Raw genomic sequence first — 17,675 nt, forward strand, 5'->3', positions numbered from 1 at the left:
TCCCAAAACACAAAAGCACGAACAATAAAAGAAAAAAACATGACTTAAATTTGCCCTACAAGTAAAGACTTTGCTCTTTGAAAGGCATTATGAGAGAGATGAAAAGGTAAACCAGATGAGAGGGGGAAACATTTGTAAATGATAGGTCTGTTTATATGTTTTTTACTGGCTTATTTATAATTGTCAGAGATGTTTTCCAGTTTGGGGTTATCATAGCTTAATCTGCTGTGAACAGTCTTGTGCAGTGTTTTTGAAGACTTTTTTTTTTCCTCTTGGGTAGAATGGTTAAAAATAAGAAACTTACATGTGCATAAATAAATGAATACACAAACTAACGGATACACTAAGACAAAGGCATGCTACCCAACAATAAAAAGGAATGCCCAATACATATGACATAGAATTTCAAAATCATTTTTGGTACACACATTAGAAATTCGATTAAGCCAATCACAAAAGGCCATATAGTGAACTATTCCATTTAAACGAAATACCAGGATAGGTATATCTATAAGTGGATTTGTGGCTGCCAAGGGTTAGGAAGGTAACCACTTCTTTACAGATATACCTATCCTGGTATTTCAAGTAAATAAAATGGTACACTACGTGACATTTTATGACTGGCTTATCAAGTTTCTAAATGTATAAAGAAGAGTAGTGGCTGCCTAGGGTTGGAGACGGAGCCCCAATGGTGCAATGGGTTATGTGTCTGCCTGCTAACTACAGGTTAGCTGCTCAAAATCACCACCCACTCTGTGAGAGAAAAATGAGATTTCCTACTCTAATAAAGACTTCGTCTGGAAACCCCGCAGGGGCAGTTCTACCTTGCCCTATAGGGTCAACTCACAGTGGCACACTGGCAGTGAATGATATGAGCTGCAAGTACTCCTAATCTTAAATTCATTTCTACTCACAGCACAAAAAAGTATCCACTTTTAAAGGGCATTTATACAGGTCTAAATAAAAGTATGTACATATGTAAATACATTTATATATGAGGATGAGGAAATAGATCTATGTGCATATTTGTTCAGATTTAGCGTTAAGGTAGCAGATGGACATTGGGCCTCCACTCAAGTACTCCCTCAATGTAAGAATAGAACTTTGTTCTATTAAATGGGCATTCCATGATGCTCACCTTCCCGACACAATCGCTGAAGACAAATGGGTGCATAAGCAAATGTGGCGAAGAAAGCTGATGGTGCCCAGTTATCAAAAGATATAGCGTCTGGGGTCTTGAAGGATTGAAGGTAAACAAGCAGCCATCTAGCTCAGAAGCAACAAAGTCCACATGGAAGAAGCACACCAGCCTGTGCAATCACGAGGTGTCGAAGGGATCAGGTATCAGGCATCATCAGAACAAAAAAATCTTATCATAGTGAATGAGGTGGGGTTATGCAGAGTGGAGACCCAAAGCCCATTTGTAGGCCACTGGACATCCCCTTACAGAGGGGTCTCAGGGAGGAGACGAGCTAGTCAGGATGCAATGTAGCAACGATGAAACATACAACTTTCCTCTAGTTCCTAAATGCTTCCTCCTCCCCCGCAATCATAATCCAAATTCTACCTTACAAATCTGGCTGGGCCAGAGGATGTACACTGGTACAGATAGGAACTGGAAACACAGGGAATCCAGGGTGGGTGATCCCTTTAGGACCAGTGGTGTGAGTGGCGATACTGGGAGGGTGGAGGGAGGGTGGGTTGGAAAGAGAGAACCAATTACAAGGATCTACATGTGACCTCCTCCCTGGGGAACGGACAACAGAAAAGTGGGTGGAGATATCGGACAGGGCAAGATATGACAAAATAATAATTTATAAATTATCAAGGGTTCATGAGGGAGGGAGCAGTGGGGAGGGAGGGGGAAAAAATGAGGAGCTGACACCAGGGGCTTAAGTGGAGAGCAAATGTTTTGAGAATGATGAGGGCAATGAATGTACGAATGCGCTTTACACAATTGATGTATGTATGGATTGTGATAAGAGTTGTATGAGCCCCTAATAAAATGATTTTTTTTAAAAAGTGTCCATTTTTTCTAAGGGAATGGGCCTAAGGCAATTCTATTACTGAGAGCACTTTTCGCCAGCCACTCAATGATTAGAGACATGCCTAAACATGTTTTATTTGGAATAATCATAGTAGCAATACTTTAATTTACTTGTGTATATGCAGAAATGGCTTTTTAAAAAAAAGTAAATGAAGAGAATAATTCTAAAAGAAAATTTTGCTAACCTGGGAACAGTAAGGCTAAAAAGCTTGACTAGAGTGGGAAAAAGGAAAGTGGGTAGGTAGTAGTTTTTCACTGATATTCTCAAAAGATCATAAACCATGAAAAAAATTTTGACTCTACAGTCAGATAAGTATCTTTTCAAAATTCTAATTATTAAACAAAATGAACCAGTTATCAAATTGGTACCACAACTACACAAAAAAACAACTCAAGTGACCTTAACACACAATAATTTCACTCTACGAGATCTTCCAAAAGTTCATGGAAGAATTACATTATCTTTTCCTTCTATTTTCCCACCAACTTTTTGAAGACTCCTTGTATATTCCTAACAGGACACATCCTAAACATAAAAAGAACTGAAACCTATTCGTTAAAGGAGCAAAACTGCCAATGATTGAAAGCCACTGATATATGCAATGAAAGTCATCAATTGTTGCTGTAGTCACAAAGAGAAACTTGACGCATCCCAAAGAATGTGCACACTATATAAGTACTTGAAGGCAAGAAATGGTATTACCAGAAAGGCCAAATCTAAATCTTACTGAGCATCAAAAGGATACAATAGTAAAATTGAAATTGTGGGACTCTATGAGACAAATATATTTATTTCTTCAATTAACAAAAACAAGGAGGGAAGGAGGGAAAAAGAATTGGACAAAAACCTATATTCTGCAAGACTTAAGAAGCAAGCAAAATCATTGCAATATGTGTCGTTCATATATATATGTGTGTGTGTGTGTATATATATATATATATATATATATATATAGTGACTAGAGCAGGAGAGGAGACATTCAAGAACAAAGCAAATAAAAGTAGACTACTCAGTATTTAGGGAGCTCTGGTGGTGAGAATAGGCACTTGTGCAAACCCATTAGCCATTCCTCTGAGAAAGGGGAGGCTGACTGTCTGTCTGGTACTGTAAAGATTAAAAGTCTCAGAAACACTATATACAGTTACTATGAGTTGTAATCGGCTCAGTGGAAGTGGGTTAGGTTTTGTGTTTTGATTTGCTTATTCGTCATTTTAATTAAAAGCTTTACGAACTTCACATAGTTCCTATAAATGTACTATGTATCTGGGTATATATACATACAATAACAAATTTAATGATAAAGAATACTTAAAACCTAAATTAAGCATCTTGGAACAGTTCAGGTCTGTAATTATGAATGAAAACACCACTAAGGCAGACAATGTAGTAGTAGTAAGAACCAAAATATTTAGTAGTAAAAAGTATACCACAAAACATAAACTTGAGGAGGGAAGGAGCATTAGAATTGATTGTGATGATGTATATACAACTTTTTAAAAAGCAATTTAATATATGGATATGAAATCCAGAAATCTATTAAAAAAAAACTTGCCCCACGGTTACCATGGGTGAAGAGGAATAGTTTTTCCTTTGCTTAGGGGCACTGAGTTCGTTTCAGTGGTGATGGAACAATTGGAAAGGGATCTCAACAACGGTTGTAAAACACAAAGAGTACAACCAATGGCACTGAATTATACATGTAGAAGTGGTTGAATTGGTGAATATTTTGTTGTGCAAATTTTTGCCAAAATTGAGGGGGAAATTACATGATTAACAGTGAGTATGGGAAACAAAAAATGTCCTCAGACTGGTTGTGGTAGATTGTACAACTCTTCTTGATATGGTTAAACTACTAAGTTGTGTTTTAAAAAAAGCATAAATTTGACACATACATTTTAAAACTACTTTTTCCTTCTATAAGATCACCATTCAACAATTAAGTGCAACCCTACATAGAGAAAAAACAAAGGAACAATTCGCCCATTAAGGTCAAGTACCTACCAAGGAGTGCCAGGGATAGGAGTAGTAGCTACTGGCTTTGCCTTCTGTGCAGCCTTTTCTTCTTCTGTCATCTCTTCTTCTTTAGGCTCCTATCAACAAATGTTACTCCCATTTAATTAATCTCATAAAACTTGACTTGAAATCCCTCACAAAGTGTATCCTATGTAAGTTCTCTTGCTAGAATGGGGAGATCAAGGTATAGAACAGGGATATCTTTAACTATTTTAAGAAATAATTGCCCCTAGAATTATAAATGCTTACCCTAATGAGACAGAGCCTGAGGAGCCCTGATGGCATAAACAGTTCAGGACTCAGGGGCTAATCAAAAGCTTGGCATTTGAACCATACCACCACCACCAAACCCTCTGTCGCAAGTGTTTCCACAGGAAAGAGGCCTGGTAACTTGTAAAAATTACTGACAGGTAAACCCTGGACGGTGTTTTTTGGTCCCACGAATTGCTATAAGTCAAAATCGACACAATAGTACCTAACAACAGAGCCTAATTCCACAACATCAGGTCCAAGAAAGAGCTGGCTCTATCACACAGGCTCGCTACTTAGGAAGACTGAGAAGTTTAAGTATAGAAAATTAAAGGGAAAAAAAAAAAAAAGAAAATTAAAGAGGTCCTTCCTCTTCGTTTTAGGATGCTTCTAATTTCTGCAAACTTTGCTACTAATGAAGCATAGCAGCCATTGGTCTTTTAATGAACAAAGTAAGTTTTCAAAAAGTACAGCTCTTTTAGGGCTATATACGGACATAATGGGAGGATTGTGCATAAAGGATATGCACAATGATATATAATCAACATTCCCCAAATATGAAGCTGCATTTATAATTTTAATATGTACCAGTCTAAAAGTCAGAAGACTATAGAGATCAAGTCCAGACTCTGGATTAGACCTTTCCTTTCTATGGACTTCAATTCAGTACAAGAAGGAATTCAGTGAAAATTTCAAAGGAAAGATTCTATTAGAAACTCCAAGGAATCCTAAAATTTCAAAAGTCAAATTTATGACAATGACAGAAATAAACAAATGAATTTTCAGGTACAATAAAGTATACCTTACAATGAATGCTGGCACCCTAGTTAGCAGGTCATGGCGTTTACCTCCTTTAGCTCTTTTATAGGGTCCTCTTTAGCATCTTCCTCCTCCGTCTCCATGGCTAGTGGTTCTTCAGAGGGCTCTTTGATAGGCTCTTTAATCTTCTCTTCCAATTTTTCTATTGAAAAGTTGAAGTAATATTACCCACTGATTTTAATAAAAATCTCCAGGACAAGCAGAGAAGATGCTCTAGTTTCTAGTTACTAAGCACAAAAATAAACTATCCTTTCTTATAAGAGCAATTCAATCTAATGGTATAAAGCGGATTTGTGACAGAAAAACCCACGAGGTTTTTCATCTAGGGCTCCAGAACACAAGTCACACAGTGCCTCTATCAGCACCACCAATCTTCCTAACAACGACGTAATTCCTGACAAGTTGGTTTTTAATTCTACAGATGAACAAATTAACGACACAAGTAGAAGGAGTCCTAGTGGTGCAGTGGTTAACAAATGCATTTCTACCCCACCAGCCGCTATACAGCAGATAGAGGCAGATTGCTTCAAAAGATTAAAGCCTTGGAAACATGTGGGTAGTTCTAGATTCTATATGGCCACTATGAATCGGAAACAACTTGACAACCAATGAGGTGTTGGTTTAAACATAAGTTGAAATGACTTTCTAAACTAATACATACAATCAAATCAGTAGAAAGAAGAGAACTATGTAATTAGAAAATCCATCAAAAGTGTTAAAAAGCAATTAACTTAAGAATTTCAAATTGCATTCTTTTTATGCCATCATTGTTCATATTCCCTAAGTCATTAAAACTATACCTTTTTCTTTTAGTTCCTGGGGTTTTTCCCAGGTTGATTCTAATGTTCTATTATTATAATAATAAGTCTTCCCATCAGCTGTTTTATATTCAGTCCATTCTGAAACTGCTGTGGCTCCAGCCAAGGTAGCAGGTGAAGCTGCAATGGCAACTTGGGGGTGTATCATAGGTACAATAGGAGGGGCCATTCCTGGCAATACACCTAAAAGAGGAGTAATAAAAAATGAGGTCCAAATAGCAAATTGAAATGCAAATTAATACTTTAAAATAAGATCTTAAATCTAATTAAATATTATATTCATAAATGAACGAATCAGATGGAACAAATAAAAAATTTTGGAAAAGGTGACTTAAATACTACTTAGTTCTGTTTCCTTGTTTCTTTTCTTGGGGGGTGAGGGGGTATCTAAAATTCTATTAGCCTCAGAGATTAAACCCAAGTACCGTATATACTCGATTATAAGTTGACCCGAATATCAGCCAAGGCATCTAATTTTACCATAAAAACTGCATTAAAACTGTGCTGCAAAACTCAGCTTACACACGAGAATATACGGTACCTTAAGAAAGATCAGAAACTTGGGAGGGAAAAAAAGGGAAACAAACTAAAATCTCAGTGGTCAGTTTTAATATACCAAGTAATCAAAATTATGGTGTATTATTTACTTATTAACAGATATATTTTTATAAATATAACTCCTCAAGTTCTTATAAAATCAAGGGTATGATGAACAAACGTATTTCCTGAGGTAAAATTACTTTTCATTTAGCATACCAAAAAAGATCTAAAATTCTCAGGTTTATAGCAAATGATTAAATTTATTAAATCTCTTTAAATAAGTTTACTCTTTACAAAGAGTAAACCAAACTGCTTCCTATTTTTCAAAAAGGCAAATCTTTCCCCCGCCACAAGCTAGTTCTATGAAGACAGAGGAATCAAAATTGGGAGTGGAAAAAAAATACCCACCACACTGGGTACTAGAAATTATGTCTCTGGTAATTAATTACCTTACTTCCATCATCTTAAAATATAAATGATACTACACACAAAAATCTTCACACAGATATTCACTTGCATGCAAGCATAACCACATCCCTGTACACATGAAAATGATTTTTTTATATTTAACTTAAAAACACATCAGAAAGTAAATTAAATGTCATGAATATGAGAATGAAGTTGTTTACACTTATTACATAAATTAATATATAAAGTGATCTGACTTTTTTTGCTTTGTGAACCAAAGAAGCTAATACTACTGGCAATTGGGAAAATTAAGTGTTGGCCAAATATGACAACCGCAGTTATACTGCTTGTTAGAAAGAAACATATAAAAAATCCACTCACTTGGGCTAAATAAATAAATAAAAGGATAAACAACAACATTCACTACCATGCCAACTTACACACAAAACAAACTAAGATGGTTTTAAAAATTACCGGTCTTGGTGGTAGCGACTGTCTTTACATACGGGCAGCTGACTATTTGCATCATTGCTACACCTGTAAAACGGATAAGCAAGCATATGTTGGAAAGCTGCCATTGTATGTCAGCTACCACTGGGATTCAGAGAAGTAATTTACAACTACAATTTAGAATACTATTTCCAACGAAAAAGACGAAGAATGGGGTAAAATTTCTATTTGTTTGACATTCTGTGGGAAGTGGTGCCAAATCCAATGATACTAATTCTAAAATATATCAATTACCTTTTCATCAAACCAGCTATGACAATGTTTAAAGGAGTCTCAGGAGTTTAAATTCAATAAAGGAAACCCCCTTTCATTACATGTACTTAACAAGTTCTCACGTGAGACAATTTCTCACAAGAATCCAACCCGTGCTGCTGTTGCGTGGGTGAGTGAACGGCAAGTGCAGCATGACCCGGACAAAAGCACTCATCTTTCTTTCCGCTGCTACTAAGTTGGAACTACATGCAAGAGCTACAGAAGCGACCACAACCATGCAGAGTAGATAGGAATAAGACAGCAAAGAAGAGTGGAAGGGAAAGGAAGAATCTGCCGTCTAATGAGACAGATCCAAATATTCCAGAAAAGGTAGCACGTGAGCTAATGACAAAATATCAATGATTAGTTTCCTGTTGTATAAAATCCCATGAAGCTGGTACACTGTGGAGGCAGGCTAAATTATTAAGAAAAAATGCAGTCCCTTTAAAAATCACGTAGTAAATAAAGGGGCTCTACTGTCTGCAGAAATCTCCATTAGCTAGCCTGACTAAAGGAATAGCACTTATAATAAAGAGTGTAAAGTATGTGCAGTTATTTGAAAAATAAAAACTCATTATGATGCATTGTCAGATGATTTTTTAAAGCAGAATGAAAGAAAATGTTGAACACAATAATTAAGGAAATTCAAAATAGAAGGTAAATCTTAAAAATTTAAAGGAAAAGTCTGAAGGTGAAGAAAGGGCAGGAGAAATAATTTTTACTTTTTGGTTGAAAAACTAAACTTAGTTTGGTACCCACAGCAATTGAAAGTAACAAGAATAATTATCTTCTTATTATAGAATAGGAAGTTTTATCTCTTAGTTCAGAGACTCAACCTAAAATTAAAACTTCTAGATTTGTAAATAATGTAACTACGTTCCCACAAACACATAAAAACTCTCAATTTTTGACATTTTGAAAATACTTCAATATTTTAAATAGTGACTATTAAAACTAATCTATTAATTCTGAAGCTTGTACAAAGCAGATCATACAAGTGTGCGGAATAGTATGTAAAGTGTTATTGTCTCTTACACTTAAATGGGAAAACCCATTAGCTTAAGGAAGTTATAGCATATAACAAATTTAGGAAATACTGCCATCTACAGGATTAGAAATTCCATTCTTAAAATATATGAATTTTCTCTTTCAAAGACTGTTCCCAAAATTCATCCTACAGAAAAATTTTAAAATATAGAGAAGATAATCTATTAATATATGATGTCAACTACCATTATTTAAATCAATTGGGCCAACATAGAACTCTTTTTTCTTGCCCATCAACATATAAACCATACAGACGTTATATAGCTTTCTTCTTATGCTAAAAAAAAAACCCTCAGATTTTCTCGTGGGTGAGTGGTTACATGCATATCACGATGACCCACAAAACAGCCACACACTTCACTTTTTAATCATTTTCTCTTTAAGGAAGAATCTGCCCTACAATACTGTCCTTAAATATATTCTCTTGCCAATCAGAAAATTCCACCAAGAACTCTGGACAACTCTGCTATTGATAGTTAAGTTGCTACAATTCCAAGTAATATTTTTGAAAGTAGAAACCCTATAATCCTAACCCAATTGATCTCTAATCTAATTTCCACCTCTGACTTCTCCACTGACCCAGTTCTTCTACTCTCTGTCTTCATCGTGTTTGACTTTCCCTTGCTGAATCATCCTCATGGCAGCCCATTTTATTTCACATAAAAGCTAACGCTCCCACATAATTTAGATGCAAATTGATATTGAAACAAAGAAGGGAAAACAGAGAAAAATGGATCACAATGTACACGAAGCCTAATGAAGATCTTTGAGGAAAAAACCAACTCTTCTTTTTCTTTTTCACTAATGCCATCTTGGAAGACTGAATTAAAAGGGAAAATGAGAAAAAGGAATGATAATTATCATCAAGTGTTTTAATATACAAATATTCATATCAAAGGTGCTTGTTACTAATAGCTTCTCCTCCAAATAAATCTTATCTTGGATAAAATCGTATGCATTCTCTTCAAAGTAACCCAACAAAATGTCATTAGTGGCTGCCATTTATTGAATACCCTTGAAGGTCAAACATTCCACTGTGGTAGTTAAATAATCTGGTGTCAATTTGAGGATTAAGAGTGGAGTCTAGCCTGTCAATCAAGATATAGCCAATGAGGCCTCTGTGTGGGTATGACCTTCTCCTGAGGATTCTGGGAACTCCTGTATTTCCTCTTTGGAGGCGGGAGACACACTTTCTCTGCTCATTCCCTGCGAGACATCCCTGAGGAGAAGCCACATGGACCTGCTCTGATGCAGCCAGAGCCACGTGGAGCTGGAGAAGCCACGTGGAGACCTCTGCCAGTGCTAAGATGCTTACAACGCCACAGGATTCACAAGAGGTCCCACCCACTGGCCTTTGTTCTTCTTGCATTTGGTGTCATTGCACGTGTTTCATGAGTATGAAGAGGACTTTATAGATTGGTATCAGACATATGGGCTAATATTGCACTTATGGACTTGATCTGGACTAGATTATTGGTATTAGACATATGGGCTAACAATTGGACTTATGAACTTGATATGGACTAGACTATTTTCTCAGTATTCAATTGCTCTTGTATATAAAGCTCTTTCTTATGCACGAGTGTCTTTGAATTTGTTTCTCTAGTCTACCCAGACTAACACACACTGGTACCACTTCATTGGTGATCTACCACCACTTGCGCTAAAATTTTTTATAATGTTGGTGAAGATCAGGGGAAACGATGTTGTGAAAATGAAATTATAGCTGTAAAAAATTTCATTGTGTCCAAGTTGCACTTGCTATAAAAATGAATTCTGCCCCTCTTAATCTTTCATTAAGGAGACCTGGTGGCACAGCAACCTCAGGAATATTAAGAGTAGTTTTACTCTACCTTATAGGATGGCTATAGGTTGGAATCAATTAGCTAAGCAGGGGATTGGCTGGGTACCTTTCATTCACTACGCAGTCTCTAAAACCAGCTAAGTCATTTTAAATGATACCCTTTGAAATAGATGAACCATGTTTCCATGTTATTTCTCAGTCTTCCCTATAATATTAACAATTCCAACTCTTTTGTATCACAAGGAATCCAGAAGCTAGTCTTAATATCCTCGACCCTATAGTAGACCAATATATGAAAATCTATTCTCCACTTACCACTTAATTTTCTCGAAAAAGTATATGCAAAGGGAAAAGTATCCAGCTGCTTGTCTTAAAGGAACAGTCAACCCATAGCTTTAGGAAAACCTTTTTGGTTTGTATTTTACTTTCAAATGATTTGAGTTTCATTAACATCACAATGTTGGAACTGTAAATTATGTAACATTTTATCGGCAATGTGTAAAAGTTTTTTCCTTTTCCATGGGAGCATATCTGACTGTTCTTTTAAAATGGTCACAAAAGAAAAAAAACTAAGGAAACAGTGATAGTGTACAAGAGGGCTTCAAAAAGTTTGTTAAAAAATGGAAGGAAGTAAAAGATAATGGAATTTTCCACCAACCCGTTGAAGCCCCCTCTCTTAAATAAGAAATCAATGGAATTAAAGGGGCAACAGTGAAAGAAACGCAAAATTGGGAAACAAGTCTAAATCTACTCATCTTCATTACAAACTAATGCTGTGGTCTAAGGCATTAAATGTTTCATCTATAACACAACGGAAAATGGAGAAAGGACCAACGGACCCTTAGAGTAGTAATAAAACTATCATTTATATTATGTTTGACAAAAGCAAATGCATTTAAATTAGGGTGCCCAACACTATGACTACTTAATCCCTATATAAACAATTCTATTCCAATCTGTCAGTTCCTTTCCTACTCTTAAAATTACTTCCCCTAGATAATAAACAAATCGCCACAATCATGTGAACTTTAAATTGGTATATGTTAAACTAACCAGTGTTTCACAATCATTACAAAGTTACCGTCTGTTTTCTATGGATTTTTAATAATTCGGTGACTCACATTTTCCTCCCCATGTAGCACTGTTAAGAGCACGGTATCTCGATCGACCAGCTTAAATCCCAGCTCTTAATAACTATGTGGCCTGACTAGTAATTTAATCTATCTGTATACCTACTTAGCTGTGTACATACCTCATAAGATGGTTTTGAAATTAAATGAGTTAATAAATGTAAAGTGTTTAAAACCATATGCAGTACAGAAAGCACTTATGACTCATGACTTTTCAACTACAGACTCAATCCCTTAAAATTACTTCATCCAGAACATATTTAAATGAAAGAAAAATTTTAGTTCCTTGAGGCCATTATCCAAAATAAGTGTAGTTTAAGTGTGGCTCTAGTTTTAAGACATGTAAACAACAACAAAAAAGGACAATTGCCAAAACGTAAGAGAAAATATTGCATTTAGCCATGAATCTTCCAAAAACATTTCCAACAGATGAGATTCACGGCAAGTTTCAAATGTAACAGACACATGAGAACAAACTAGCTGACAATGTGGAAAACAGCTGGAAAGACTATTACAACCTCATAGTTTACCTGGAAGTGGAATTGGCATGCCAGGAAGGGGAACACGAAACGGAGGTACCATTACTGGTGGAAAAGCAGGTATTGCTGCTGCTGGCTGAGGTACCGAATGAGGAACAGCAGGAGGTAACGTCTGGGGGTGCGGCTGGGGAACAGTTTGCACAGGTGTGGCTGTAGGAGCAGGAGTTGAAACACTAACTGTAGGCGTGGCAACTGAAACAGCAGAACTTGGGGTCTGATCTTGTGTTGTGGGTGCTGATAAAAGATAAAACAAAAAGCATGTATCATTCCCTCACAGACCATGTTACTACATTCATTCATTCATTTATGCATTCACTAAGTATATTTAAGGGACCATCTATACCATGCAAGATATTTGTAAAACAGATGCCTGCCTTCCAGAATCTTGAAAATAAATCAGTTAAATACATAAAAGTAATATAAATGCAAAAATGTGATAAATAAGCATAAATCAAGACCAAAAGGGACACAGAAAATTTAATGCTGAGATTATGATTATGGACCTTGAAAAGTCAGGACCTCTACAAGAAAAATAAGGAAAGTGTCTTTTTTAAAAGGTAAATGAGACAAGAGGACACTAAAGAACTATTTTAAAAAGAGGGCAAGCAGTGAATTAATTACTGAACAACAGGGTACCAACAGAACCAGAGTTATGGTTGGCAAGGAAGGCCAGAGGCAGAGAAAAGGCAATGAACAAAGAGAAGCCTAAGGAGACTGCATTTGACCCGCCAAGAAAATGCATGAAGTGCACAGAAAATTATCTAGAAGAACACATACTAAAATATACTTCAGGTGTTGCCACTACATATGATTTTCACTTTTTACTATACAAGGAGTTTCAGAAAGTTCGTGGAAGAAAAATAGAATGTTCTCACTTTTTGAATCCCCCTCTTATATGCTTTGTTAGTATTTGGTATTTTTAAGAACTCATTTGTGTGATTTTATACAAAGAATAGAAAGATCAGACTCAAGATCTCTATTTGGAAGAATAATAACTAGTGTTCATTTAATGAATTAACCTGCCACATTATTGGAAAGGTCCAAGCAAGGAAGAATGGAAAGAAAAGTTAATTAACTAACTGATGACTGACTGGATGTGAGCCAATAGAGCCAGAAATAATTCAGACTCCTCTAACATTACCAGCAAACAATGGGATTCAAGGAAATACCTCCACCCACCCCCAGCCCCACACACACCAGAAAACCACCACAGGTATCTACTGTAATTCCAGGAGAATGTGAAATTTAGGATGATTTAGGTTCTCCTAAGACAAAATTTATAAATGTCAAAAACATTTCATCCCTAATAATCTTCTATTATTATACATACCCTAAAATTTAAAATTCTACACATACCCTAAAATTTAAAATTAAACTAGACTCCCCTCCAAAAAATGTAATCTTATTTGAATACTTAAAAATGTATTTTTCAGTTTTCAAGCATTATATGAAATTTCTTTTTTGTTCATAACCCATGTTGCTCTAAAGCAAAACTCATTTTGTTAACTCAATGGTAACTAATACTCCATTTTCCTTGTATAGAATACAACGTGTCAAACTCTACCTGTATTGGTCTAAGAATTAATGTTACCAAATTAAATGAAATACAAATTATGTGTTCCCACGTCTTTGCTCCAATTTCAATCTCAGGGAAACTTTAATACAAATCATCCACTAATCCAAACTGACAACACAATTATGTCAGTATCTGAATTTTTTTCCCAGCTGCTAATAATGAAAAACTCACTTAGGCTGGAAAGACGTGAGCAATTTCATTACTTGTTAATAAGGGACTCACCTTGGCTAAATAGACAGCAGGGCCAAACAAGTATCTTCAGGGGCCCAGGAATGAATTGTTGGTCTAGCATAGACCTAGCCTTAGGGTACAGTATCACATTAATATAATTTACAACAGTGTGAAAAACAGAAATTACATGCAACAATTGCCCCATCCCAGACATATATCACTTAGCATTTATAATCTACTTAAATGGATAAAAATATATCTAATTACTCTCCACAATCTTCCTGAGAATTAGGATTGCATCTTTTCCATAAATTTGTACAAAGTAAGTCTAAGACCCAATGGGATTAAAATATAAAAATTCTTATTTTTTAGATCCATTTACTCTGAGATTTACATTGTAATCCACAGAATTACATTTCTTAAACTACATCACAGTATTTGGAGAAAATTCCTAAAGGAAAATGAGTTACAAAGGCATCAAATTTCAGGTGAAAAAAAGATGGCAAAGGGTACTTATTCAACCCATTTCTCTCTTATCAGTTTTCTGGATTTGCTTAGTGGCCCTGAGGAAAAGAAGAATCACAGGATTGAATGGCAAACTGAGAGAATGGTGTCTAGGACTTTACTGAGTATATTCCTAAGATTCCATTTGCCAAAATAACTGGTGGGTCTTAAAATAGCTGGGCCTTAAAATTTATTTTTGATCAATCCAGTCTCAGATCTTAGTAGACAAAAATATTAAGACTGCAGTATGGCAACACTTCATGATACTGAATCAAATGAAATAAAAATGTCTATCAAGAATTCTCAGAAAATCATGATTTGGCTATTTTGTTCCTAGAATAATTAATGGCCTCCTAATCCCTAAAGGACAATGGGGGGAAAATAGTGAGTAGGATTTCTGATTAGAATACAGTAGAAACAAGACAGCTGGGGCTACTGACACACAACGCAGATGAAGAGAAGGAGTATGTGTAGGACAGTTGAAGCATATGGCTATTCACTTTCCTTAGCACAAAATCCAGCATTATTTATTATACCTCTTAGCTAAGAAAAAAGGAACACGAGTGTGAGGCAATGAGGTGAGGCCAGTCACTGAAAAGTTGGGTGGTTCAAACCTACCAGCTACACTTCAAGGTAGGGGGGAGATGAGGCTGTCTACACCTGTAAGGATAGTCACCGAAACCCTATGGTACAGGTAGTTCTACTCTGTCCTACAGGAACACTAAGAGTCAGAATTGACTCGATGGCAGTGGGTTTGCTCCTTTAAGAAGGCAACAAAATATAGGCAAGACAAAGTTTCCACGTAAACCAATTACTGCTTTTATTAATCCCCATTTCCCATCACTACCACACCTACCCCACGGAAGCTGGCAGCTGTTTTGCCACTCAAGTTTTGAAAGGTTAAAACGAGCCTCTAAAAAGGCAGAGAGATCCTCAAGCAGTGGCTAGTATCACTGTTATATTTTCACATCAAAATTTACCTTAGCAACAAAAGAAAACAGACTTAATATTGCCAATTTTTCTATTTGGGTATTTCCCTTCAACTTGTCTAAAATATATTACATAAAGCTTAAAAAGAAAGAAAGAAAAGTCCCTATTACTTTCATCATACATCTTCAGTTGCTCATATTACAATGAATTCAAATTCAAATAAACTGTGATGAAATCAAGGAGCCCTGGAGCCCTGGTGGTAGAGTGGATTACTTACTGGGTTGCTAAGCACATGTTCAGCAGTTCGAAACCATCAATCACTCCATGGGAGAAAGATGAGGCTTGCTACTCCTGTAAAGATTTCCAGTCTTGGAAACCCAGAAGAGCAGTTCTCTTTCTCAGAGGGTCGCTGTGAGTCATAATGGACTCAATGGCAACGAGATAATGAAATCTCTCCCATAGATACATTTCTCACAGGGAGGTAACAAACAAGATGTACTAGTGAAAAATTCCCATGGTCCTGAGTTACCCAACTAAAACACACCAAAATACAAATAAATCATTATTTATATGTGTGGTCTGTCTTAACCTGTAAAATAATTAGAACCCATAGAAAAGAGAATTATGAAATTGTGTAGACAAGAGTACTGATAAACATTTTTCTTAATTTGGAGTTTCAAAGATATAATTCACACATCATACAATTCAATAGCTTAAATATAGTTATGTATTCATCACCACAATCAATTTTAGAATATTTTCTTTCTTATACTCATTATTCTTAATCATTTACCACCAAGCTCATCTGCTATAATTCTAAGAAACTAATAATCTAGTTACTATCTATATAGATTTACTTATCCTGGATTTCATATAAGGATAAACATACCAAAAAAAACAACAATAATAAAACAGAGGAAAAACCCAAATCAAAAAGTACAAAATAATAAAGACTAGAACAAGTTTAAAAAGGGAGAACAATAAGGTATTAAATTTTAACCTATCTACATCTGCATTAGCCTTTGCAATGCACTCTCTCTGATAGCAAGGTTACTCACTTCTGTGATCAAAGGTCAGAGGTGATTCACCAGAGGCTTAATTCATGTGGGAACCCTGCAAATGGATGTAGGCCTTTCACTCTCATCCATAGCCTTCCTAAACTCAGAATTTAAGCTCTAATTCAATTCCCTCCTCTGGTCTTGGATTTTATTATTTATAATTCTTGGGATTATAACTATTGATATCTTTTAAGAAACATTCTTCCTTCTTCTTACATGGAATCTGCTGGTAATTGACACATCATTTTAAAAAATATCTGACTTGTGAATGGAAAATTCTGACTGCCTCTATCTCAACTCCTATTTAATAGCCTGTAACCCACTCTAAACTCTACTTACTCACAAGCAAAAGTACCAAAAAGTTCCTAGTTAAGTGTTTCAATTTCAATGCTTCCCACAAAATTAGAACAAAACAAACCTTTCAGATGACTGCACTTATACAGGTTCCCTACTGCGTGCCTCAACACTTTGCTTATTAGACCTATTAAAACCCATCCAATCCTATATTAACCAACATATATTTCTGTTCCTCAGAAGAGTTTCCTACACAATTTTATAAACTACGTTATTTTCAACTCCTGACCTTTGTTCATAATCAGAAAGAACTCCCCTCACTTATTGGCCCACTAATATCCTACCCGACTACAACTTTATGATCAATCATTGCCTTTTCCTTAAATCCTTAAAATCTTTTATTTTCACTATGATTTTTCTACATACTGCCATCAAGTCAATACGAATTTAACTTTATACCCTTTAATTGCTTCACAAGTAATCTTGCCTCAATTTGAAAAACTAGAAACTTTTGTAGACAAAAGGCCAAGGCTTACACGTATTTTGTGAAACCTGCAGCACTCAGCATTACTGCTGGCCAATTTGAATAGCTAACTCTGCGCTTCCCTGGCTTAGTTTCATGAACTGCAACCTGGCAAATCTGGTCCTCTAGAAATGTAAATCCAAAAAGTCTATAAAAATATATTTTAAAAAGATCAAGGATACCAAAAAGCTTTTAGAATAAAATTACAGTTCTTACTTGTTCATGGCTCTATCATATAAGTAAAAATTCATGCTAACTGATACTCACTTGATACTGTCTGTGAAACCGAAGTGGCTGTTGTTGTAGTAGACGTGGTAGAGGATGGGGTGGATGATGATGTTGAAGTGGACACAGCAGGTGCTGGGCTACTGGTCGTAGGAGTGGAAGCTCCTACTGCTTGGGCTTGGGCTTGGGCTTGGGCTTGGGCTTGAGCCTGTGCCTG

At 35.9% G+C, this 17,675-nt stretch overlaps 1 protein-coding gene across 1 annotated transcript in view; it reads right to left on the minus strand.

Annotated features, from left to right (window-relative positions):
- TCERG1 (transcription elongation regulator 1) overlaps positions 1-17,675 on the minus strand; it is a 59,421-nt gene that overhangs the window by 30,536 nt on the left and 11,210 nt on the right. Inside the window, exons 4-9 of the mRNA XM_004697065.3 lie at positions 17,501-17,672; positions 12,169-12,411; positions 7,370-7,432; positions 5,930-6,130; positions 5,159-5,271; positions 4,050-4,138 (exon numbers count right to left, since the gene is read on the minus strand). Coding sequence (XP_004697122.1) covers positions 4,050-4,138; positions 5,159-5,271; positions 5,930-6,130; positions 7,370-7,432; positions 12,169-12,411; positions 17,501-17,672 — 881 coding nt within the window. The remainder of the gene's footprint in view (positions 1-4,049; positions 4,139-5,158; positions 5,272-5,929; positions 6,131-7,369; positions 7,433-12,168; positions 12,412-17,500; positions 17,673-17,675) is intronic.

Source organism: Echinops telfairi, unplaced genomic scaffold, assembly GCF_000313985.2.
Source record: "Echinops telfairi isolate 266 unplaced genomic scaffold, ASM31398v2 ScPeMD7_7469;HRSCAF=8507_0, whole genome shotgun sequence".
NCBI lineage: Eukaryota > Metazoa > Chordata > Mammalia > Afrosoricida > Tenrecidae > Echinops > Echinops telfairi.